The sequence below is a fragment of the Cucurbita pepo genome, chromosome LG12, assembly GCF_002806865.2.
Source record: "Cucurbita pepo subsp. pepo cultivar mu-cu-16 chromosome LG12, ASM280686v2, whole genome shotgun sequence".
In the NCBI taxonomy this organism is placed as follows: domain Eukaryota; kingdom Viridiplantae; phylum Streptophyta; class Magnoliopsida; order Cucurbitales; family Cucurbitaceae; genus Cucurbita; species Cucurbita pepo.
This window is the reverse complement of record NC_036649.1, coordinates 2,995,589-3,019,433: the sequence shown is the minus strand read 5'-3', so window position 1 is coordinate 3,019,433 and position 23,845 is coordinate 2,995,589. Positions and strand designations below refer to the sequence as shown.

The 23,845-nt window shown below is 35.0% G+C and overlaps 1 protein-coding gene, 1 long non-coding RNA gene and 3 other non-coding genes across 8 annotated transcripts; 4 read left to right on the top strand and 1 right to left on the bottom strand.

The window, feature by feature from the left end:
- Positions 1-987: 987 nt before the first annotated feature.
- On the top strand, positions 988-1,070 carry TRNAL-UAA. The gene has a single exon. It is a non-coding gene; the product is annotated as a tRNA-Leu (tRNA).
- Positions 1,071-1,157: 87 nt separating this feature from the next.
- On the top strand, positions 1,158-1,240 carry TRNAL-UAA. Its single transcript has one exon. It is a non-coding gene; the product is annotated as a tRNA-Leu (tRNA).
- Positions 1,241-1,327: 87 nt separating this feature from the next.
- TRNAL-UAA lies at positions 1,328-1,410 on the top strand. The gene has a single exon. It is a non-coding gene; the product is annotated as a tRNA-Leu (tRNA).
- Positions 1,411-16,886: 15,476 nt separating this feature from the next.
- Positions 16,887-21,425, top strand: LOC111807248. 2 transcript variants are annotated; one of them, XR_002816934.1, is made up of 2 exons: positions 16,887-17,200; positions 19,752-19,926. It is a non-coding gene; the product is annotated as an uncharacterized LOC111807248 (long non-coding RNA). The 2 variants fall into 2 exon arrangements; XR_002816933.1 differs by lacking the exon at positions 19,752-19,926 and adding an exon at positions 20,906-21,425 and having other exon boundaries at positions 16,906-17,200.
- Positions 17,440-22,928, bottom strand: LOC111807247 (putative leucine-rich repeat receptor-like protein kinase At2g19210). Of its 3 annotated transcripts, XM_023692889.1 has the most exons (13): positions 22,812-22,928; positions 20,974-21,511; positions 20,335-20,834; positions 20,124-20,259; positions 19,956-20,027; positions 19,776-19,847; positions 19,577-19,657; positions 19,340-19,488; positions 19,020-19,237; positions 18,725-18,848; positions 18,549-18,626; positions 18,122-18,311; positions 17,440-18,020 (listed from the first exon to the last, which is right to left on the bottom strand). In XM_023692889.1, the coding sequence occupies exons 1-13, from the start codon at positions 22,900-22,902 to the stop codon at positions 17,627-17,629; spliced, it is 2,643 nt and encodes an 880-aa protein (XP_023548657.1). In that variant the 5' UTR covers positions 22,903-22,928; the 3' UTR covers positions 17,440-17,626. The 3 variants fall into 3 exon arrangements, with proteins under 3 accessions (XP_023548657.1, XP_023548656.1, XP_023548658.1); XM_023692888.1 differs by having other exon boundaries at positions 20,124-20,834; XM_023692890.1 differs by lacking the exon at positions 20,974-21,511 and having other exon boundaries at positions 20,124-20,834.
- Positions 22,929-23,845: the final 917 nt, after the last annotated feature.

The window sequence follows — 23,845 nt, the reverse complement described above, 5'->3', positions numbered from 1 at the left end:
AAAAAAAAAGAAAAAAAAAAAAAAAAAAAAAAAAAAAAAAAAAAAAAAAAAAAAAAAAAAAAAAAAAAAAAAAAAAAAAAAAAAAAAAAAAGTGGAGAGGGTTGGGAGCCATCTGAGAAATAGAAAAAGTTGAAAAATTGGTGCTTAGTGCATGAAGGAATTAGTGCACTATATCAATGCCTCGACGGGTCTGCCAATGGCATAAAGTTGGTCACATATTGTTTTGCAGGTATGGACATACTCAGCAACAGGTTTGGTGCTACGTTTCATCAGCTGAAAGTCATCCTTGAGTCTCAGTTCACAGGCTTTCAAATGATGGATGAATGTAGTCTCCAACGCGAGCCAAACATCACGTGAAGTAGAGAGACCAACGACGACGACAATGACTTCCTTGGTGAGAGAGGAGAGTAGGAGACAGAGAAGCTGTTGATCGGCTGCTTTCCACGCCAAATATTTGGTGTTGAGTGATGAAGAGGTTTCTGACACAAAACGAGGTGGTGAAACTATAGTTCTATCAACATAGCCCAGCATGTCATGACTCTACGAGAGAGGGAGAAGTTGGCTTTTCCAAAAAAGATAATTGAAGGAAGAAAGTTTGATAGTGCGAAAGAAAGAAGATGAGAATAGAATTCATAACCAACAAAGAAAATACCTCACACCGTGATAATTTGAAAGAACAAAAAAAAAAAAAAAAAAAAAAAAAAANCATTTTAATAGTATTAAAATATTATTATAAATTAAGGCTAGAGAGGTTAAGAGGGAATACTTAAGATCTTTTGCACATAAGTGCGCGTGAGTTCGAATCCCACAACCGCACATCATTCCTCATTTTGGTTATAAAATAATAAATTCAGCTGGTTTGCTCGAGATATTAAAGGGGAAGACTTAAGATCTTTGCACACAAATGTAGGTGGGTTTACCCTTGAATGAACAAAACAAAAAAGATTTTTAACATTTTAATAGTATTAAAATACTATAATAAATTCAGCAGGTTTGCTCGAGAGGTTAAGGGGGAAGACTTAAGATCTTCTACACATAAGTGCGCGTGGGTTCGAACCCCACAGCCTGCAACATTGCACATCATTGCCCTATTTTGGTTATTTGAATGAAAAAAGATTTTAACATTTTAATAATATTAAAATACTATAATAAACTCAGCAGGTTTGCCCGAGAGGTTAAGGGGGAAGACTTAAGATCTTCTGCACATAAGTGCGCGTGGGTTCAAACCCCACAGCCTGCAACATTGCACATCATTGCCCTATTTTGGTTATTTGAATGAAAAAAGATTTTAACATTTTAATAATATTAAAATACTATAATAAACTCAGCAGGTTTGCCCGAGAGGTTAAGGGGGAAGACTTAAGATCTTCTGCACATAAGTGCGCGTGGGTTCAAACCCCACAGCCTGCAACATTGCACATCATTGCCCTATTTTGGTTATTTGAATGAAAAAAGATTTTAACATTTTAATAATATTAAAATACTATAATAAACTCAGCAGGTTTGCCCGAGAGATTTAGGGGGAAGACTTAAGATCTTCTGCGGTTCAAACCCCACACTGCAACATTGCACATCATTTCCCTATTTTGGTTATTTTAATGGAAAAAAAAAAAGATTTTAACATTTTAATAATATTAAAATACTATAATAAACTTAGCAGGTTTGCCCGAGAAGTTAAGGGGAAGACTTAAGATCTGCGAGTGGGTTCGAACCCCACAGATTGCAACAATGCACATCATTCCCCATTTTGGTTATTTGAATCAACAAATTTTTTTTTTTTTTTTTTTTTTTTTTTTTTTTTTTTTNTTTAATAGTATTAAAATACTACAATAAACTTCGCAAGTTTGCCCGAGAGGTTAAGGGGGAAGACTTACGATTTTCTGCACATAAGTGCGTGTGGGTTCGAACCCCACTACCAGTACTCTAAAAATTCAAATTTGTTAGCGGTTGTTTTGAACAAATACTATAAAGATTTTAACATTTGAATATTATTAAAATACTCGATCTTCTCCACATAAGTGTGCGTGAGTCTGAACCTTGCATTAACATTTTAATATTATTAAAATACTCGATCTTCTGCACATAAGTGTGCGTGAGTCTGAACCTTGCAACACTGCACAGGTGGTCTTCCCTTATTTTCGTGATAGACAAGTGAGTTATCACTTTTAGAAACATTTTAAACAAGCAGATAAAGCCCTTATGTCATAAGGAATGTAGGGAAATATTGTAAAGACCCTAATCCTTATTGTGCCCTAGGTTCGGTTTGTTTATCGAAGTTGAGAGGCAGTTGTGAAATTTGTAATGAGTTGGACTAAGATGTTCGTGAGTCAACAAAAATAGCTTTTGTTCGATAGTTTAAATGTGAGTGGCACTCGATTAGGTTGGATATGTATGATTTATTGTGATTGTTGTTACTTGTTTGAGTATATAATGAATGTGATGATTGCCATGCATATTTGTCATGTGTTGTAGATAATTAGATTTGGGATCTCATCCATGTCGATGAATGACATATTGTCACGACCCAATTTTCAAGGTTTCAAATCTTAGACGGTGATTAAGATAAAATCCAAAATTCAAAATGAAAGACAATACAAAAAAGATGTTGTTCAAGTTATTTATAAATGAGAAATGGGAACGTGGTACAAAATGAATACAAATGACAACCCACAACAGTGCAATTTAAAATGATGCCCCAGGTCGATACCCCTTTGTGTAGCGTAGCTCTCGTGCACCATCCCACCTCGACTAGTGCTTGAAAAAGAAAAGGAAAAAAGGGTGAGTATTGAGTAAACAACTGGTTTTACTAGTAAGTATCTACCGGTCTTACGATAGGCTTTAGGAAGTTTGAGCCTAGTCTCTGTAGTTATTTGAGTAACTAGAGTGCCTCGAAGCTTCATATAGTACTTTAACTGATTCGGACCCACTCTAGCTTTGGAGGTGGTGGTTCACACTTTTTTTGGCGCTGCAGATCTATCGAGCAACACATCCCATCTCTGGGGTGAATTACTTTTATGTTCTTTGACTTAGGTATTTGCTTGCTTTGCTTACACAGTGAATGATCGATGACTTGAGCTAGGGCGCTATCTAATAAAAAAGATGGGGACAGTATGGTGTGAGCTGAATCTAAACATCCTCTATGGAAGGTTAGCTAACGGACCCTCCCATAGGATCATAAAGTCACCATAGTTTGGGAGGCTAGCTATTGGGTCAACCTAGGTAGTCCAAGCCCCCCTTTCAGGAATAGGTTTACAGCACAATGACCCTATTTAAGAGACCTCGAGCCATTCTCACATGGTTGAGGTACACACTACCCTTATCTCAAAGTAGGAAAGATAGTGGAGAGACCAATGACATTGTTCACACTACTTGTAGCCTAGGGTGCCACCTTAGTTGTTCTTGAATATCGTGGATGTCTACTAGGTTCTTAGGAGCGTTTAGGCAGTTTAATAGTCAATTATCATTTTCAAGATATTTAGAACTAACCTCTCGACTGATCTATATACTCTAGGTGCATGTAGGTCTAAACCTTTGATCCCTACTCACGATCCTAGAGTGCTCGACTTACAGGGAATGTACTGACCAGGGTCAATGTAACAACTCAAGCCCACTGCTAGCAGATAGTGTTCTCTTTGACTCATTGCGTATCGTAGTCACCCTCACGGTTTTAGAACTCATCTACTAGGGAAAGATTTTCACACCCTTGTAAGAAATACTTCGTTCCCCTCTGCAACTGATATGAGATCTTATAGTCAACTTGAAACCGCCCTATTCTTGACTTAGTTCTTTTATGCATGGTTTGCTAAAGAAATTATCCTATCGATTACATAAAGCATGATTTACATAATCTACACATTTGTGCAAGTTTATTAGGGAGATACCCGCCAAAATCATTAAAAGCATAGACTAAATTATTCATGCTATCAAATACACAGACAAACAAACTAGCTCAATGGAAAGATAACATTCATCAATCTCGTGGAGCAAATATCACAATAGCCCATTCTCCTTTCTAACCTTGCGAAAACATTTAAAATAACCTTCCTCATAAAACTTTTATAGGGGCATTTTGGTAATTTCTTACATCTTACATACTTTACTCATCCATATTGCCCAACTCGTATTCCACTTATGCATATTTTCTTACTAGCTTTGCGAAAAATATAAAATTAGCCTGCATCATGGAATCTTATCCTTGGGACATATTCCTTGACTTAACATACATACAATACATTCTCACCAAAAAACGCCCTTCTGAAGTCCTAAACATGCATTTTTTTGATCCTTACATTCAGTACTTGTATAAAATTTGTTTGGTTACTTATAGGGATGAAACGTGCCTTTTTGAGCTTGCTTTTCCGCTTGTTAAAGGCTCCAAACTTCTTGAAAATTCACTAGTAGGTCCCTCACGCACCTACACGTGCCTATGCGCCAGCAAGAGACGACCCATGCACGTCCCAGGGTTGTTCTCGCGGGTCTCAGGTTGGATAATGTGATTGAGACGGATAGGCGGGAAGGGTTGCCATTAGGGTTAATGGATCGAGTCATGGATCACACGTATCATGTGAGCGTTCAATCTCTATGCAACACGTTTTATTACTAAATTTCACCGCGACCAGTGAGCAATCGCCACAGATCACATGCATCAAAATTTTCAACACATCAACTTACGGGTTAATTGTTCGACTAGTTATTACAAGAAGAGAAATGACTTATTATACTATCCAAACTCAGGTCCCACATAAAATGTTGCATGTAATTTTGATATTATACTCGGGTCCAATATTGAAATAATTTCAGAGGTTTTCCTTGACTTTGTCCGTGTCAACAAACAATTCGAAATGCCTCGACTTTTTTAGAACAGGTCCGAGTCAAATAGTAATGATTCGAAGCACCTCTTTTTACACTATTTCGGAAACCCAAGGACTCAATCGTATGGATATGTAAAATACAGGATTTCCAATCCTAGCAGGAAAGGGAGGGAAACGGATACTCAATTTAAAGTGAGTAAACAGAATTCCATACTCGATCTCATAGATACATATAGAATTCTGTGGAAAGCCGTATTCGATGAAAGTCGTATGTACGGCTTGGAGGGAGATCTTTCATATCTTTCGAGATCCACCCTACAATATGGGGTCAAAAAGCCAAAATAAATGATTTTAGCCCTTATAAAAAGAAAACTGATTCTTGAACCCCTTTCACGCTCATGTCACGTCGAGGTACTGCAGAAGAAAAAATTGCAAAATCCGATCCAATTTATCGTAATCGATTAGTTAACATGTTGGTTAACCGTATTCTGAAACACGGAAAAAAAAGTCATATTATATATAACAGAACCCTTTTTTTTTAAGACCCACTCGTTAGTAGTTAATAATGGGAGTGATTAGATTTAGATCCTATTCTTGGTAGGAAATGAGATATTCAAATGATTTATTTTTTATCGAATGACTATTCATCTATTGTATTTTGATGGAAATAGGGGCAAGAAAGCTCTATGGAAAAAAGATGGTTAAATTCGAGATTATCTAACGGGGAGTTAGAATACAGGCTAAGTAAATCAATCAATAGTCTTGGTTCTATTGAAAGTGAAGGATCAATTATCAATAATATGAATAAAAACATTCCTAGTCATAGTGACAATTCTAGTTACAGTACTGTTGATGATTTAGTCGGCATTCGGAATTTCGTATNATAACATTTTTAATAACGCTACGATTTTTTAGTCAACACAAATTTTCTACTTATTTATAGGTCTAGGGTTTAATTGAGTTAACGGTTGAATTCTTGGATTGAATTATTTTGAATTGACAATATTTTAATTTGTGTCCCGTTAAAAAATTTACTTGATTGTTTCGTTGTTTATGATAATCCCTTTCTCGACTTTCAAATAAAAAAATAGTAAAAAGTCGGGTCATTACAAATACAATAAAACTGAAATAATAAAGCTTATTTTAAAACGATTCAAATTTCTTCTAATTCCACGTGCTTCCTACAATATGATCGTATTAATTACGATTCTTGAAGTGTTTTTAAAATTGAAAACTATCTTCACCGATCAACACAAATCATTTTAACATATTTGGTTGTCACTCACATGTTTCTTAGAAAATTTATCAAACCGTCACTCGAAATAGGATTTTTTCAAGCATACACTTTCGAGTTTCGATGATTGAGCCACTGAAAAAGAAAGTACACCTTATTATCAACTTTTTAAGCATTTCTCATCGTATCTTTAAAATCATTCTCATTCAGAAGTAATCTCAGTTTATTCATATATTTTTCCTTAATCTACGTGAGAAAAACATGTCCTAAAATAATCTCAACTAAATCATCCTTAAAACATGAATTGTTGTGTTCTTTGTTGTGTTCTTTGACATGGAAGCAAGGAATAATATCAATCTTTGCTTGTTCCACAAGGACAAAATAATTTGATGTCTTTTTTAATCTATTCTATTATTATACACATTCATTTTTCCATTACAAAACAAAATATTTTGTCCCTTTAGAAAAGCAAAGGGCCAAAAAAGCTTCCAAAGATACCCTTTCCTCTCGTCACAAGACATCCTCCCAACAAGCAACTTCAAAAACCACCCAAAAGTTTAATAAAAATGGGAGAAAAAAAATTAATTTTTCTCGAGAATATAGCTTAATCGATTGAGCATTAATTATCGTTTCAATAGTCAATGTAACAGCCCAAACCCGCCGCTAGCAGAAATTGCTCTCTTTAGACTATCCTTTCAAGCTTTCCCTCAAAAATTTTTAGACTAAGGAGAGGTTTACACACCCTTATAACATGTGTTTCGTTCTCCTTCAGGGCCTAGCGTTCTTGCTGGCACATATTCACCCCATTTGGGGCTCAGCATTACCTAGTGCCTACTCTGATATCATTTGTAACGACTCAAACGCACCACTAGAAAATATTGTTCTCTTTGTGCTTTTCCTTTCAACATTCTTCTTAAGGTTTTTTAAAACGTGTCTGCTAGGGAGAGATTTTCACATCCTTATAAAGGCTGTTTCGTTCTCCTCCTCAACCGATATGGGATCTCATAGTCGATGATTAAACCCTCAATATGCCATGGTTAAACTAAAACAACACGTATTTTATTTTTAAATATTTATAATTTATATCGTTCTAGGTCNTTAACCCTCAATATGCCATGGTTAAACTAAAACAACACTTATTTTATTTTTAAATATTTATAATTTATATCGTTCTAGGTCAAAATTATGCACTAATAAAACTTTAGTCTATGTCTAATATGCTTCCGTGACATGTTTGGGCTATATAATATAGTAATAATAGCAAAATTTAGTTGCCATAAATTAAGTTGTTTTTAGTTTATATATAATAATGATCTAATATAAATATTTGTGCCTAATGACCATATTTAGAATAATTAAAACTCTACTCTATGTTGCAACTTTATAAAGATAAGAGTCTAAACTATATGTTATTTAACAAAANATGTTGCAAATTTATAAAGATAAGAGTCTAAACTATATGTTATTTAACAAAAAGCTTCGAAATATAACACGGTTGAGAAGTAATAAGTTCGATATGGTTAGGAATAATGACCCTCTACGTTGATATAATATTGTCAACTTTGAGTATAAGTTCTTATGATTTTGCTATCGATTTCGCCAACATGTTTCATATCAATTGAGATTGTGTTCCTTATTTATATACCTAGGATATTTTTCTTAATTAGCCATATTCATTCATGTTGTTTGTAGAAAATGATTAACGTGAAATTTAAATAAAACAATGTCTTGATCTAATCTAAAGGCTACAAATAACAGGAATGCATCTACCATAGTTTCTGTCCCATGGTCGTCACCGCGACGTCGTCATCCATATAGAGGGTATTACTTTACCTGAAAAATAAGAGTAGGACGTGACTTGAGTATTTTAATAAATAATCAGCGAGTAACCCACTATTGGGTCAGAAAATTTAATCACAATGCAATCATGTTTGAGACTTATCATTTCATAAAACATCGTTTCATAGCCTTTGTCTCAACTTCCAAAATGGGCAGAATTGGATGTGTCGTACTTTCTACGGCTTACATAAGCTCACATGGACCCCCGGTGAGCTCGTATACATACCCTTTGGACCTAGTCTAACATACACTCACGATGTCAGATATCATGCGGACCTCTCTTTTTTTATGAACTAGTCTAACATACAGGCACAACGCATTACACGTCACCGGATGCCAAAAAAAGAGAGGTCCGCATAATATCATAGTGAACATAAATATCGTAGGTACATGTCCGTACTAGCATAACATAATGGGGAAGTATCCCAATGCACATGAGATACATACATGCGTGAGGTCTCATGATTTTCGTTCATAACATAACATTGATTTCATTTCCTTTCTCCTTTCATCCATTACCTATTTCATATAAGCATCATGTGTACATGGCAAACATCAAAAAATCCATCCCATAACTTTACATTGTAAGACATAACATTACATACATGACATTTCATTTCATTCATAATATTATGTAACGGATATCACATGCAAACATGACAATATAAAGAGCATATAACCATCACATAGTTAATATGGTACATGCAAGAACCATAGGGCATGCACCAACATACATCATAACTCCAACAGTAAAGTCACTTACTCAGTTGGTCTTAGCCAAAGTTACTAATTACTTGGTAGCCGCCTCAAAAACTATATTACAACAATTAATTCTCACCTATATCCATTCATGACATACTTAGGGCATATTAATATCTTAACCTAACTAACTATGATGATTAATTCCAATATAAGCCGTAAAACTAGCTAAAATTGGACAGAGATGAGATATAATCTCCGTCCTCGGTCCTGTTTAGCAAACGATGAAAAAGCTCTCCTCACTTCCTCCTCATTTAAATAGGGATACTCCACCTCATTCAGAACGGTTCCTTCCCATCTGATTAATATCTTGATTCAAGAATTCATTTCATTAATTAGTGTTCTAGATTCATGTATTGTATTGTCATATCCAATTAAAGGTAGAGAAGACAAAAACAAGAAAACTTGTCCATATTTGGATGTTGGGTTATGCTCATGTCCAGACAATTCCTAATACTTAACTTACCCTCCAACGTTAATCCGACAGTAAGCTAAAATCAGTACGATAATGTTCTTCCAACAGTTTTTAATCTAATTTCTTGAAATGAAAACACATAATATAAAAGAAATTATATCTTATTATATTTTCATATAACATAAAGCTAAGAAATAGCTTCCAAAATATAATAAGCTTTTAATTTAATTTAGTATATATTAATGTATTATGGACTGCCATGTAATCTTTAACCCTCTTGAAAGAAGCAATAAAAAGCATGTCTAACATAACCTATGCTATGCTATGCTATGCTTTCATTTTTTTGTGTTTTTTAAATATGCATAAACCAAATCCACTTAACATGGCTCAACTTAAGCCAAACAAGGAACATCCTACTCGGTTAAATCAATGTTGGAACTTGTAATAAATATAAAATAACACATTTTCACCTTTCACTTCATTTTATTGCATATTTTGTTCATATATTACCTAACTCAACCCATTCGAATTACCCAATTCAAATCAGAAAGGTTCGTTGGATCGTTGGAATAGATTTGTTTTCGATTTGGGTTGAGTTGAATTTTTAACAAATCGAAAATTCAAGTCGGTTCATGGATTGAAATTTCTTGAGTCGGGTCAATTTGATCAACTCGAGAATAGGGTTACATCTCAACTCAACTCTACCCTACTTTTAAGATTATTATGAAGATTAAGAATATTTGGCGTTTGTCACTTAGATTTTTTTTAAATAACAAAAAAAAAAAAACAACCCGACAACCCAACCAACTCAACTCGAAAATAGAAAGTTTGGTTGAGTGAGATTGTGAACTCTATTCACGTTACTCAAGTCACCAACCCAACCAACTCGAAATTTGGGATAGTTCAAAAGATTTCTCCAACCAATTTATGCACACTCTACGCCAGTAAAGTTTGAAACTTTCATTAAAAGGATCAAATTTTTATTGTCTAACATCTTAGACCAACCTGAACTCGTTACCATACGTATGTTTAAGTTATTTGAAGTAGAAAGTAGAAACGGAAACTCGAACATTGCAAATTTATACATTATAATAGATATCATTCAAACAAAAAATAATAATTTTACCATCACAACATAGTGACATCAATTCATTTTAGTAATATTCTAATCTACAACTTGTTCAAGATTTATTAATTCTTTTATTGTCTTGAAAATTTAAACTACAACTAGTTTATTTCTAGATTCTTACTCCAAAGTTTATTGTAAATTTCCCTTTTATTAGGTCGTGAATGAGACTTTATAGGGATGTACATATTATATTTTAATTCCGACGACAAATATAGTTTTAGACTATTATCCCTACGTAAATAATAACTTTATGGCACCATTCCTAATTTTATTTATTTATTTTTTAGCCGCATCCTATGAACTAGATCACACAATTTATAGCATTATGATTCATTCAAAAAGGTGTTGGGAAACTAAATATTAGAAAATACAATTCTTACAAGTCCGCCGTTAATGGATATTGTCCGTTTTGGCCCATTACGTATCGTTGTCAACCTCACAGTTAAAAAAACGCGTCTATTAGGGAGAGGTTTCCACACCCTTATAAAGAATGTTTCGTTCTATTCTCCAACCGATGTGAGATCTCACAATCCACCCCCTAGGAGCCAGCATCCCGATTGGCACACCACCCAGTGTCTGGCTCTGAAACCATTAGTCATAACGTATAGCAATCAGCTTTATAAGAAATGTTGGCACACCATCCCGATTGGCACACCACCTAGTGTCTGGCTCTAAATATAATTCTTACAAGTCCGCCGTTAATGGATATTGACTATTTTTGCCCATTACGTATAGCAGTCAGCTTCATGGTTTTAAAACGTGTCTATTAGGGAGAGTTTTCTATACATTTATAAGAAATGTTTCGTTCTCCCCTCCAATCGACGTGAGATCTTATAATAATTTAATATGAGTAAACTAGATTACTCCTATTATATAAAAGATAATTTCTATTTTTTTTTTTCAAATTCATGACATATGGTCGACTTGGAAGATACTCCCAAAGCTTAGATCACTCTCTATAAAAGAGAGATATATTCACATGTTTAGTGCAAAAGATGGTCATGACATCCTACTAGTAATACATGAGGTAAGGCATCTCGATTAGGCGAGAGAAAATTGATAGATACCCATCAGGACAACCTGCTCATGAGACATGGTGCAAGGTGTCAGTGTCATGATCGTACATTTTCAACCATACAACATCGTGATCTTGACATACTCACGACCAGTCTTGAGGAGAACTCAAGCCCCTTATTTTCTTTTAGGGGTTCGGATCCAATGATTTGATTTTACATTTTCCCATTTTGATTTTGTTTTTTCATATTTTATCCTATTAGTTCAAATCCTTCTATCTATATGAACCAAAATATAAATTTATTTTGAATTAAACGATGATGAATGAGTGTGTTGAATGATTTCTAAAAATCTTGTAGTTATTGCATGTCCCTTTGCAAGCCTTGATATTGAGGTGTTTTGGTTTGTGTACAAGAGATCTGATATTTAACTTATATGATAGAAGTTCATAATTGACTCAAATCTATAACTACATCCTCGAACAACAATAAAATTAAGGTACAAATGCAAGATGCCAACGGAACGATCAATTAGACCGAGGCTAGGGTTGTTTTCTTCTCACCATGTCCTTCTATGTGTATTATAGATTTAGTGTGAGTGCACCGAAAAAGAATAGTACATTTTGCCAACGAAATTCTCGTCTAGCCCAAGGTTGAAGACTTGACCTTAGCAATGATCAATCTCAAGACGAAAGACGAAACCAGTCATTTTTAAGTGGGGGTAATAGAAGTTACCGACCCAACTCCTCCAAGGATGGTGGAGGTAACATACTTGGAGGTAGAGGAGAGGAAAGCGAGTCCTCCCAACAGAGAGGTAGAACTCAATCGCAAAAATCTCATAGCCAAAACAGTCTCGACAAGGCTCCTTGTCCTGCTGCATATGCAAGGGGACTCATAGAGAATCTGAATGCCCACAGAAGGCGGCACTATACGCCTTCCAAGAAAAACTTAGAGTGAATTTGGTTAGGCTATGACCTAGGATGGAACATGTCCAGTTGTCCGAGCCCAGTAAAATCAAGAAAGACAATCAAAGGGTGACAGACCAAAAATATGAGAAACCAAGAGACATGAATCTATTTCTAGACTACCGAACCACCCCTGAGATCTAGAAGGCCACCATCTCAACTCTAAAAGACAATGTGGCCTCCAAGTCCAATAGTAGTTGGTATAGTGTCCGAGGAACTTTCATTTCCTTCCCACTTTGGTATAGTACCGTTCAGCTAGGTGTGAGGTTAGTTAGGGACGTGTGACTTAGTGGTTTGTTAGATTACTCTGCGGAGTGGATCCTTCCTGTAGTTAGGCGTTGATCATGCGGGTAGTCAATAGCGTTACCCTACACAGATGATTCGTCTTGTGGATGGGCATTGATCATGCGGGTAGTTATTGGAGCTAGCACATAACGGGGTCAAGCCCCCAACCTTGGGTGACTATATGGCCTGTGGAATGGGTTCACCAGCTAATCTCCCATGGATGACCTTCAGTCACACTCAAAGCGTCAATAGGTCTCTGTGTTTAAGTTTTTTTGTATTTTATTTTGTAATGGTATCTCAAACCCATTTTTCTCTTTTATAATAAATTTGAATAGCAATCTCAATCCAAATTTCAAAATCTCGAAATTTAGATCCTAACAAGAAAAATAGTGGTTGGGTTTGATTTTCACGAGCTATTTACGCACACCTTCGGAGGTTACCCAATAATGGTATGAAAGAAATTTTCTCGAGCTGTTTACGCACACCTTCAAATTCATTTAGCTAATGAAAGTTTGTGCAAGTTCTTGCAGTTTCTTAAAGTAGAGGTGTTCGTGAGTTAGGTTGGAACATGTTTTAGACCCAACCCAATCATTTAAATGGTAAATTTTTTAATTCCAACAACATTAAATCTAACATAACTATTAATTTTTAGATTCTGTTTTGTTCAAGTCATTTATTTAGTTAGGACAACATCTAAGTACATCTAATTAAAATTTATACTCAATTTCAACATATATTTTGAAAAAGTTACCTTATAACAGAATTTTAGAGAATTAAAAAATATATAATATATATATATAATTGTAGAGTAACAAAAATGTATATTTTAAAATTAATTATCAATTCAGGTTTATTTAGTTTAAGCCCGTCTAATTTTAAGTGAACTTATGAACAACTCAATCTATAAAATTTCCATTTATTTGGGACGAGCTTAATCTAAATACGTTCATAACTCAACCCAAACCATACGGATTAGATTGAGTTGATCGAGTTTTTGAGGTTATCGAATTTTTTGAATACCCATATCTTAGATAATATATTAATGAATTAAGAGCACCGTAACAACGTCAAAAAAAAAAAATAAGTAAATAAATTACATTCCTAAAAATTTTATCAATAGGGGAGAAAAAACAAGTAAGAAAAAAAGCTTACCAAAGAAATCATTTTGCACGAAAAGCCGATCAATTAGAACACCGTGCTAAATTACTAGCACTAAAAACGTAATAAAATGCGCGAACATTCATTTAGATGATCGAAGATTATCAGTTAATCAATCTATTTCTGATTGTTTAAGATTATGTTTGTTTTGGTTGTCTAAAACAAAAAAACAAGTTATGAAACAAAGTTTTTAGGATCTAAATTTGAAATTTAACTAAAGTTTTCAAAATGGATAAAGGATTTGGGGGATATAAATGCAGTTGTTTAAAACTAGGTTTGAATTACATACTTAATAAGGCAGACATTTTTGTATGTAAAATATATAGCTAAGTAGTTGTATACTTAGTTGTGAGAAGGAGGATGAGTCCTAGCATGTTCATAATCTGAACTGAAAACGCCATTGTTTCCTTTAACTTTCTTGTGATCATTCTTTAATTCTTCCAATCTCTTCACCTGCTTCCTTCTCCTCTTGTATCTTGTTCTTTTGGATCTTACACTTTCTCTCTCTTCACCTGCCTTTGAAGGTGTTAGCTTCATGCATTCTATTGCTGGTTCATCCCATGAAAGAGCTATCTTCCCCAATCTTCCCTAAAACATCAAAAACATAACCAAAATTAACCAAAAAACAAAAACAAAAACTGGGTTATCTTCGACATAAACTGATTTCCAATGGTTCGTTTTAACCCATTTGTTGCGGTCACGGTCAAGGACGCTCAATTTGACCCACTTGGTCTATAACCGACCAAGTCTACCGCTGGTAAATATTGTCCGTTTTGGTCATCGCTGTCAACCTTACGGTTTTAAAATACGTTTGTGAAGGAGAGGTTTCTACATCCTTAGAACAAATGTTTCGTTCCCCTCTCCAACTGACGTGGAATCTCAAAATCCACCATCTTGGAGACCCATTGTCATCGCTGGCCGATACCTCAATGTCGGACTCTTATACCATTTGTAACCGCTCATGTCCACTACTAACAAATATTGTTCGTTTTGACTCGTTTAGTATTGACATCAGTCTCGTAGGGAGAGATTTTCACACCCTTGTAAGAAATGCTTTGTTTCTCTCTTTAACCGATGTGGGATCTCACAATCCACCCTATTGGGGACCCATCGTTCTCATTAGCACATAACCCAATGTCAATACCATTTGTAATAGCCCAAGCCACCACTAGCAAATATAATCCGATTTTGGCCTGTTACATATCGTTGTCAGCCTTCACGATTTTTGAACGTGTCTACTAGGGAGAGGTTTCCACACCCTATAAGAAATGTTTCGTTCCCTTCTCCAACCAACATGGGATCTCACAATCCACCCTCTTGGCGACCCATCGTCCTCGCTAGCACATCATCTAGTGTCTAACTTTGATATCATTCGTAACAGTCCAAACCCACCACTAGCAAATATTATCCGCTTTAGCCCATTACATACCACCATCAGTCTCACGGTTCTAAAATGCGTCTACTAGGGAGAGGTTTCCACAACCCTTATAAGGAATGTTTCGTTCTCCTCTCCAACCGACATGAGATCTCACATAATCAATCAGTTCGTTCTCTACAAACCTTCCAAAACAATAGAGATCTCTAAACGAACAAATTGAACGATCGACCTTCATCGATTACATTGAACAACAAAACCAACATCCACCAACCCATAATACCAAATTCATAGTTTTTGCATAGTTTAGGTACCAACCTTAATAGGAGCTTGAAGTTTCTTCTGAAATTTGATATCAGCCAATTGAAGAGCCCGTGAATGGCATGCTTGAAACCAAATGCAAACAAGAAATAGAAGAACATAGAAAGAGATTGACATATTAGTATGAGATAGAAAAGGCACAATGGCTTGGAAATTATAGATCTCCTCAGAAACTGCATAGAAACTTACAAGATATTTCTTCTAGATAAGAGAAGAAATTAGTGGAGTTAGGGATTTTGTTGATATGTGTTGGAGTTAGGGTTTGTTGCGTGCTCCCCTTCACCTTTATGCATTGGAATGCATAATTTTGGTATTAATATATGAAGGGAAGAGTCATAATATATTATTTTGGTACCAAAAAGTAAGACATTTTTCCCTTTAAACAAGGTTTCTTCAACATCAAACCATGCATCGTCCTTGGTGAAGATATCCCCCCATGTCTCTTCTCCTTGTTAGTTTATCAAATTTTAACTTTCCAATGAGAATTTTAAGACTTTGTTTTGTTCAACTTATTAGTTGCACTTAATGGGTTCCTTCATTTTTTGTCTCTTTCCATCTTTTTTTTCTTGATGGAACAATAAATAATTGTTTTGTTGCATTTGAAAATTCTTCGGAAAAATATATTTTTTTTTGCAGTTATGATATGGACACGGTGGAGGAGTTGACAACTACTTCAGATAGCAAACACGAGAAAATTTGAGGGATCCAGAATCGGTGATCAAGAGACTTAAGACTGATATTCATGGTTGATTGATCAACCTGATCATCAAAATGTCAATATGCAAATTGAATCGAGTTTTCAGTTTTCCGAAACTTCAACTACAAAAAGTTTTAACTTCTTAGTTTGGGTTGAGTAGTCTAAGTTAGTCGGGTTATCGAATCATATGAACATCCTTATTTTCTTGACTACATTTTCTTGACCACTGTCATTCAAGTGATCTTTAATGTATAATTATGGCTCGAGCTTAAGGTATAATAGAATCTAGGAAAACAAAGAAACAAATTTAATTAATTAACTTGTAGCTATCTCAATTAATTAATTTTGTTTTCACTTCCATTATATAATTTTAGTATTATCATTTAATTTTTTATAGAACATGGTCCATGTACGGGCACATGGACCCACTAGGTGGGCTCACATACATACTCCAAGGGGCCTAACGTGGTCGGGTACAATGTATTAATGCGTCACTAAATAGCACAGAAAAGGAAAGGTCCGCATGATATCATCGTGAACATAAATATCGAAGGTACGCATCTATATTAACGAGAAAAGTATCTTGATGCACATGACATACATACATGCATGCGGTCCCCATGATTTACATTCATAGCATAATATTAACATTCTTCTCTTTCTCCTTTCATCCATGATGTAGTACATATATGCATCATGTATACATTACACGATAGCCTTCACATTATCCATCACATAATTTTTCATGGCAAGACATGACATGACATACATAGTATTTTTGTTTCATTTACAACATGGCGTAATGGACATCACATGTATAAATAGTATACCATCATATGTAATTACATAGAACACATAAAACATAGCATAAAATAATATTGTGCATACAGGCCATAGGGCAAGTTCGTATTGTACAATAATCATAATCCTGAGGAAGCGACTCTCTTGCCTGCTAACTACTCGATATCTATACTCGATATCTATATTGACCATTGTTAATCTAGACGAGTTCATTATCAAAGAATAGTTAAAGGTCTTCAAATAGTCTTTGGCATTGCATATCATATGCATCAAGAACAACTCTAAAAACAAATCACAAAGCTTAATAGAATTCGATCTGGTTTTCTGCCGCGGCGGTGTTTTCTGTGTGCGCATGGTCTCCGGCGTTTGGATCTGCGTTCAACGGCCGAACTCCTAAGGTTGTATATTCTCCTCCCTTACAGTTCTTGATAATTTCTCTGTTGATCGTTCTTGGAAAACATTTCAGAGCTCTTCTTTTGTTCGATTCACACATCTTTTGTATATGTTTGTGCACGTAGGTTTTTTCGATAGATCCTAATCTGCTGGTAATCTTTACTCTACTGTCTCTGTTCTTTGCGTTCTTCATAGCACGCTATTATGCTAAGTATACAAAATTCCAAGCGTGTTGGTTCTAGGGTTTATAACACATCGCAACTCCCAAATTTGATTAGGCAGAGAAATCGTGTTGAAGATTAGCCATACATCTTAACAACTTATATGAAATTTCCGAGTAATCCACATTAGTCTAGTCGTACAGAACAGTGACATGAAGGTGATAAACTATACTGGCAGGGAAGATGAGCATAGTTTCTAAGGCATGTGGGCTACCTTGGAGAAGGAGCTATTTCCGATTCAGAGAGAATTCTTGTAGACATGATACTAGTTTGTGGGGAAGTGCTTTGATGGACTGGTAGACACTCCTTAAGCTCTCCCAAAACATGACTTATGTCTGGCCTTTGAAGTGCAGTTGATTGAGTGCATGACATGGCAAGTTCTATGATTTTCCAGGCTGAATTGTGGTTGAATTGTCCTCCTAACTTGAAAACAACAATTTGTTGAATGTCTCCTGTTTGGATCATTGGTTCCACCCAGTTTAATATGTGAAAATTCCCACCAGAAGTTCTTGTTATTGCAGGCTGTCCAGTGACCAGCTCAAGCAAGATAATGCCAAGGCTATAGATATCACTTTGCTTATTTACGTTACCACACCCTTGAGTTCTGTGTAAAAAGCACATAAAACATAGAATCAAGTTTCTAAAACAATAAGAAACCAAAATCTTATTAAGTTAAGAGTTAATTAGGTCTCTTGTTTTACTTACCCAAGGTCGAGATATCCTGGTGTACCAGCTAGACGAGTAAAAGGTTGAGATTCATTTTCAGTTGCAAAAGTTCTAGACAATCCAAAATCAGCTATTTTGGCTGTCATTCTCTTGTCTAATAATATATTTGCAGGTTTTAAATCTCTATGGATAATTGGAGGTTTGCAACCATTGTGTAGATACTCCAATCCTGTAAAATGGCATACGAGAGTAAGTGAGTTCGTTTTTTTTTTTAATATTGTCTTTAATGCTTATGATAAAGACAATAGACCTCTGTATATCTCTATAATGATATAGTATTGTCCACTTTGGACAAAAATTCTCACGGATTTTCCTTAGATTACCAAAAGATCTCATCCCGATAAGGATATTGCCCTATACAAGAAAGAAAGAAAAGAAAATATATGTTCTAATTTAGTTTACTAACCCTGTGATACATCCACTGCAATTTGAAGTCTTCCAATCCAACTAAGAGTATCGGTGTTTGAATTTGTATTTTGGTTTTCTGCATGAAAAACATATAACAAGCTCAGCTCATTGATACCTGGAGCCATTTAGAAATTTCAGTGAGTGATTCTGAGTAGAGAAACATAATATCAATACTTAAGTGTTGCTGTAAACTGCCATTGGCCATATATTCATAAATGAGCGCCTTGTGTTGACCTTCATCACAGTATCCAAGTAGGCAAACCAAGTTGCGATGATGAAGAACCATCAGAAGTTGTGCCTGCATTTCAAGTGGGATGATTTCATTTGACTTCATCACTTGTTGGCCATCATATCAAATGGTTAAAGATGGGTAAAAACAAGCAATACTTATCTGCTAGCTAGACTCCAACTTTTTGCAGCCCAACCCGCCCACATGACAGAAGAAAAAAAATAAAAAAATTACATGCACCTCTATTCGAAATTCTTTATTGCCTTGTTGTGACGTTGCTGAAAGCATCTTCACTGCAACTGTAGTTTGATCCTTCAGAGAACCAAGATAAACTTTCCCAAATCCTCCTTCTCCAAGAACCACCCCAAAGTTTTCAGTAATACCCACAACCTCTTCGTAGCTATACTGTCTACCCTTCAATTTTAGTGGATCCTCTTGTTTTGATTCGATCGAGTTCTCTAAGGAAATAAGAATCAAATTTTCAACAAGAAGATAACAGCATTTAAAGGCGTACATTATAAAGTATTGTAATCAATATAAGAAATCAAAGAAGAACATACCTTTGGGTTTTCTTGTACAGATTATAGTGACTCCCAATAGGATTACAACAAAGACAAGGGCCGCTATAACAGAGAAAAGAATAGGAATTTCCAACTCTTTTTTCTGGTTGCATGGAGGTGACCAACAGAGTCCTGGATTGCCTTCCATACTGAATGAAGGGAAAAGAAAACCAAATTAACCAGAGAAAGAAAGGTGTAGTTTTGTATTGACTTTAACTTTTCAAAAGAAGAAGTGACCTTAAAATTAAGGTTCCATCCTTAGACTTTTGAAGAAGAGTGTCAGGTACGACGCCGGTGAGTTTATTCCCACTTAAATTTCTGGAAGGAGAAGTACTAACAATAGTTAACACATTGTATTATTTTAGGATAAGATGTTCTTAATAATACTAAATGTATTCTATTATATTGACAGATTTCTTGTGATGAGATATTATACAGAAGTCGCAGCTGTGGCAATAGCACCAAGAATTCTGGTACTGCCCCTTCCAACTCATTGTAGGATAGATCTCTGAGAAACAAGAACTCAATTAAAACACCTTCATAATATTCTGGCTTAATCTTTCAAAGCAAAAACGAAGATCTTTGGAGCATGAAAATAGAAAAGAAAAATACTTACAAATAGTTGATGGCAGTGAGCATGGAGAAGGAGGATGGGATATCTCCAGTTAAGTTGCTTCTGCTCAGGTTACTGCAAAAGTAGATTGGGAATTGTTTTGAATACATCACATAGTGGAATTAGTGAATTGCTAAAGGAGAGGAGAGGCTTTTGGTTGAGAAATTATACAGTGAAATGATTCTTGCCCATGGTTGGACATTGTTGCAATTCAAACCTTTCCATGAGAACTCTGGTGGGCTACAAGGATCACCTTCCCAATTTCTACTAAGCTTGTAATGTTGCTTGATATCACTTATTGCGTTCACTGTGAGTAGTATTAGTAGAAGATGTTTGGTAATATTCGAGGGTAAGAAGAAGAAGAAGAAAGAAGAGAACGTACGATCTTGCAAGAAGGTTAGTGGATTTGGAGTGTCCATGGCGTACAAAATCTCGTACCCGTTGAGGATGGGAGGGAGGCTAGAGATGGATGTAGCAGAAATGGAAAATTTAACCTGCTGGCCGTGATTCACATCGAAGCCTTTTGTGCAAACTGTGTGTGGTTTGAGATATTGGAGTTGAATGGACTGTGTGATGGTTTGGACATCGTTGAGCACAATCTTCATATCCCGAAACTTCCCGGCTTCATGCTTCTCGATCTCCGCAAAATGAAAGCAAACATATAATCTATAACTTCTATAGGCTGTCCCTAATCCAAGTGGAAAACTTGAACCGTTGGCACGACACGCCGTCTGTAACATCAACATTGGCAACTTGTATGGATCATCATCGTTAACATTAGTATTATTGCTCCCAGCAATTACAGCATTTGTGGTCACTAAGCTCGTATTGTTTTGGCAACTGTAACCGCTCCAGATCCGATCATACACATCGTTCGGGTATCTGCAAGCATGAATTACCATTACCTACAATAATACATGAAAAAAACTGACAAATTCTTCTTTCTTTTGCAGAAAAAATAGTTGCAGCACATGATGCATTCAAGTATGGTTCATAAACAACGAATGTGAAGCCTAATTACGTGATTTGGTTGGTGCCTCCAACATCGAATCGGTTCGAAAGGACCAAGAATTTTGCAGTGTCAATGGGATCAAGTCGATAAAGAGAGACGTCAAGAGGTCGTAATATCAAAGCGGAAATGTAGGGAACTCCAGAATTTGTGTTAACCAAACAGACGTCGATGTAATCCGAGGAAGGATCAGGGAGGGTAATAGCCTCCATACATAGGCTGTCAAGCTTCACTGTTCCCCACAAGTTGACGCCGAGGTGAAGGTCAAAAGTGGGGGTGGAGTTTAACCCATCATAGTTGCCATACACAAAGGAAGCTCTGATGAGATATTTAGTCATTTTGGGTGCCTCTGTTTTTAGACGGTAGCAGTTCCTTGTGCCATTTGGAAAGCTTCTTAAGCTCCAGTATATAGGTCCCCAACGTGGACGATATTCTGCTAATATTTGGTTGCTCATTCCAGATCCTATCATGTCTTTGTCTGTTTTATAAACCAACCCATCCCCTTCGTTTACGGTATCTTCGAATCCGCCGCAGTCGATACTAATGAAACCTATCATTTCAAAATTCGAACAATTACAAACTTTGATTTATTTCTTAAAACTACTTACACGCATTCTCGAGTTCAAGAATTGCTCAAGATGCATTGAAGCATTACCATTTACTTTTTTGTATTTGAAAATTAATTTGAGTTCTAGCACAAATAAGATATTATCTACGTCCCAAATTTATTTAACGCTTCTTATCCGCTCTCTCGTACTTAAGAGTCAGGTGGGATCATAACTTTATATATCATGTGTTTATATGATTTTTGTTTATTAGACATATTCGAATTTTGCACAAAAAAAATATAGAATAAAATAGGTGAAATTTGACAACAATATTATCATTCCAAATTCCAAAATATAGCAATTCCAAGATCACTTTATGAATATTTTATCACAAAACATTACTTTTATGTCCCTTTGACTTTTCTCAAAAGCATTTATAAGTTAATTTTCAAGTACTGTTTCATTAACCAATCAAAAAGTGTTTTTAAACCTAATAATAATAATAATAATAATAATAATAATATATTTAAAAGTAATTTTTAATATAATAAAATTATCAAAATGACTTGTTGGTGAGTGATTTATTGAATATTTGGTTCTATACGTTTAAAAATGATTTTCTATCTCTAAGGTGAACTTGTATCATTCAAGGCAGGTTTGAAAATGATTTTATAATTATAATTAGTTATTTTTATTGTTTAATTATATACTTAATCAGAGATTTTGATTTAAATAAAATATTTTTTTAATGATTAGTGTTATTTTAGAATAAAAATTATAAAAATAAAAAATAAAACTAAAAACATGAAAGTTAGTTTTAAAAAATTATTTTTGGCCTTTTAACTTCAATTTATAACGATTTAGCCTCCAACCGTTTATATTTATTCCTACAAATAAACCGGGTGCTACAAAGTCTAAATCATTAAATAATAAAAATTAACATTTAACTTTGATAAAAAAAAAAAATTACAATGGCATAAATTAATTGTTATAAATTTAATAATACACAAACTAAATTATTACATGCTAAATTTCAAAATATAAATGGTTATTTTTACGAACATACAAGAATATTATATTTATGAAAGTGTAAAGAAACAAAAAGTGTATTAATAATCGAGAAAACTATAAAGGATTAATGGGAAGAGTAATCTCGCGTAATTAAAATTACGAGAAAGATTATAAATTTATAAGTAAAGAATATCATCTTATTCTTATAAACTTTTTTGAAAGACGAAAAGTAAAATAATGAGAACCTATATTTTGAACAATATCATACTACTATGAAGATATAGTTTTTACCTTCGGGAGATTGGGCGGCGTAGACGAAGTGAAAGCCCGTCGCCAAAACGCATAGCGAGGCGGCACAAACCCACCTCCGTTCGACACCCATTGCCACTTCAATGGAACCAAAATTTGATTCTTTGTATTTTGGTTCCTAATTGATATCTCTTTATAGAACCAAACCTTTGTGTTCTTTCATTCAAGTCTCCCTCTCAATTTCGTATTCAATGCTTGCTCCCACATGGACCACCCTTGACCATTTCCAACACTCTATGCCAAAATTTGGTTTTAATTCTCTTGTTTCGTGTAACAACTCGGCTTTCTACGTAATCACGAGTATTACTTAAAATAAAGGTTTGTAATTTAAATGAGAAACGTTGTTTGCTCGAGATACCCTTTTAAGAAACGGTGAAAGGACATCCAACAAAACAAAGTGAACTATACAATGCTAAAATTTCATCCTAAAAGCACTATCTATGCAATTACAATCTCACTAGTTTCTATAACCTGACTCGATAGGGAAAGTCCAAAGAGAACAATATCTGCTAGCGGTGGATTTTGGTCGTTACGAGGAGTTTTTTAAAATAAAAACTTTCAGTGTGGAAGCTATTTTTAAAACATAAAATTTCAGAGTTGTTTTGTGACCCTATTCGTCACTATCATTGATAGTCAAAATTATGGATGGATATCGTAAGGAGAAGCTGCTCGTACTGTAACCGTTGAACGATGTTGGAATCACAAGCTCGTCAACCAAATGACGCACAAGAGAAAGGTAAAAGAAAACAATTGAGCACACAAATTAGCCACACATCACTTACGATCATCGAGATCGACCACTATCATGTTGTTCAACTGCATCGACATTCGAGGGTCATTCCCCGAATGGATTTGTTGGAAATTAAAAATTTATTTTCACAGTGAAAGCCTCGAAATCGATTTGACTTCAAATAAAACATTTAGATGAAATCAAGAACTCTAACATTGTGTTCCAACGGTATATAACTTACTCTTCTAACACAAGTAATTTGACTCATGGGAGACTCTTACAAACA

Coding starts and splice junctions, on each gene's coding strand:
- LOC111807247 (XM_023692888.1), bottom strand. CDS start 22,902: ATGGGTGTCGAACGGAGGTGGGTTTGTGCCGCCTCGCTATGCGTTTTG. Junction 20,835..20,973: donor GGAGGCACCAACCAAATCAC/GTAATTAGGCTT, acceptor TCATGCTTGCAG/ATACCCGAACGATGTGTATG. Junction 20,028..20,123: donor TGGGCAAGAATCATTTCACT/GTATAATTTCTC, acceptor CTACTTTTGCAG/TAACCTGAGCAGAAGCAACT.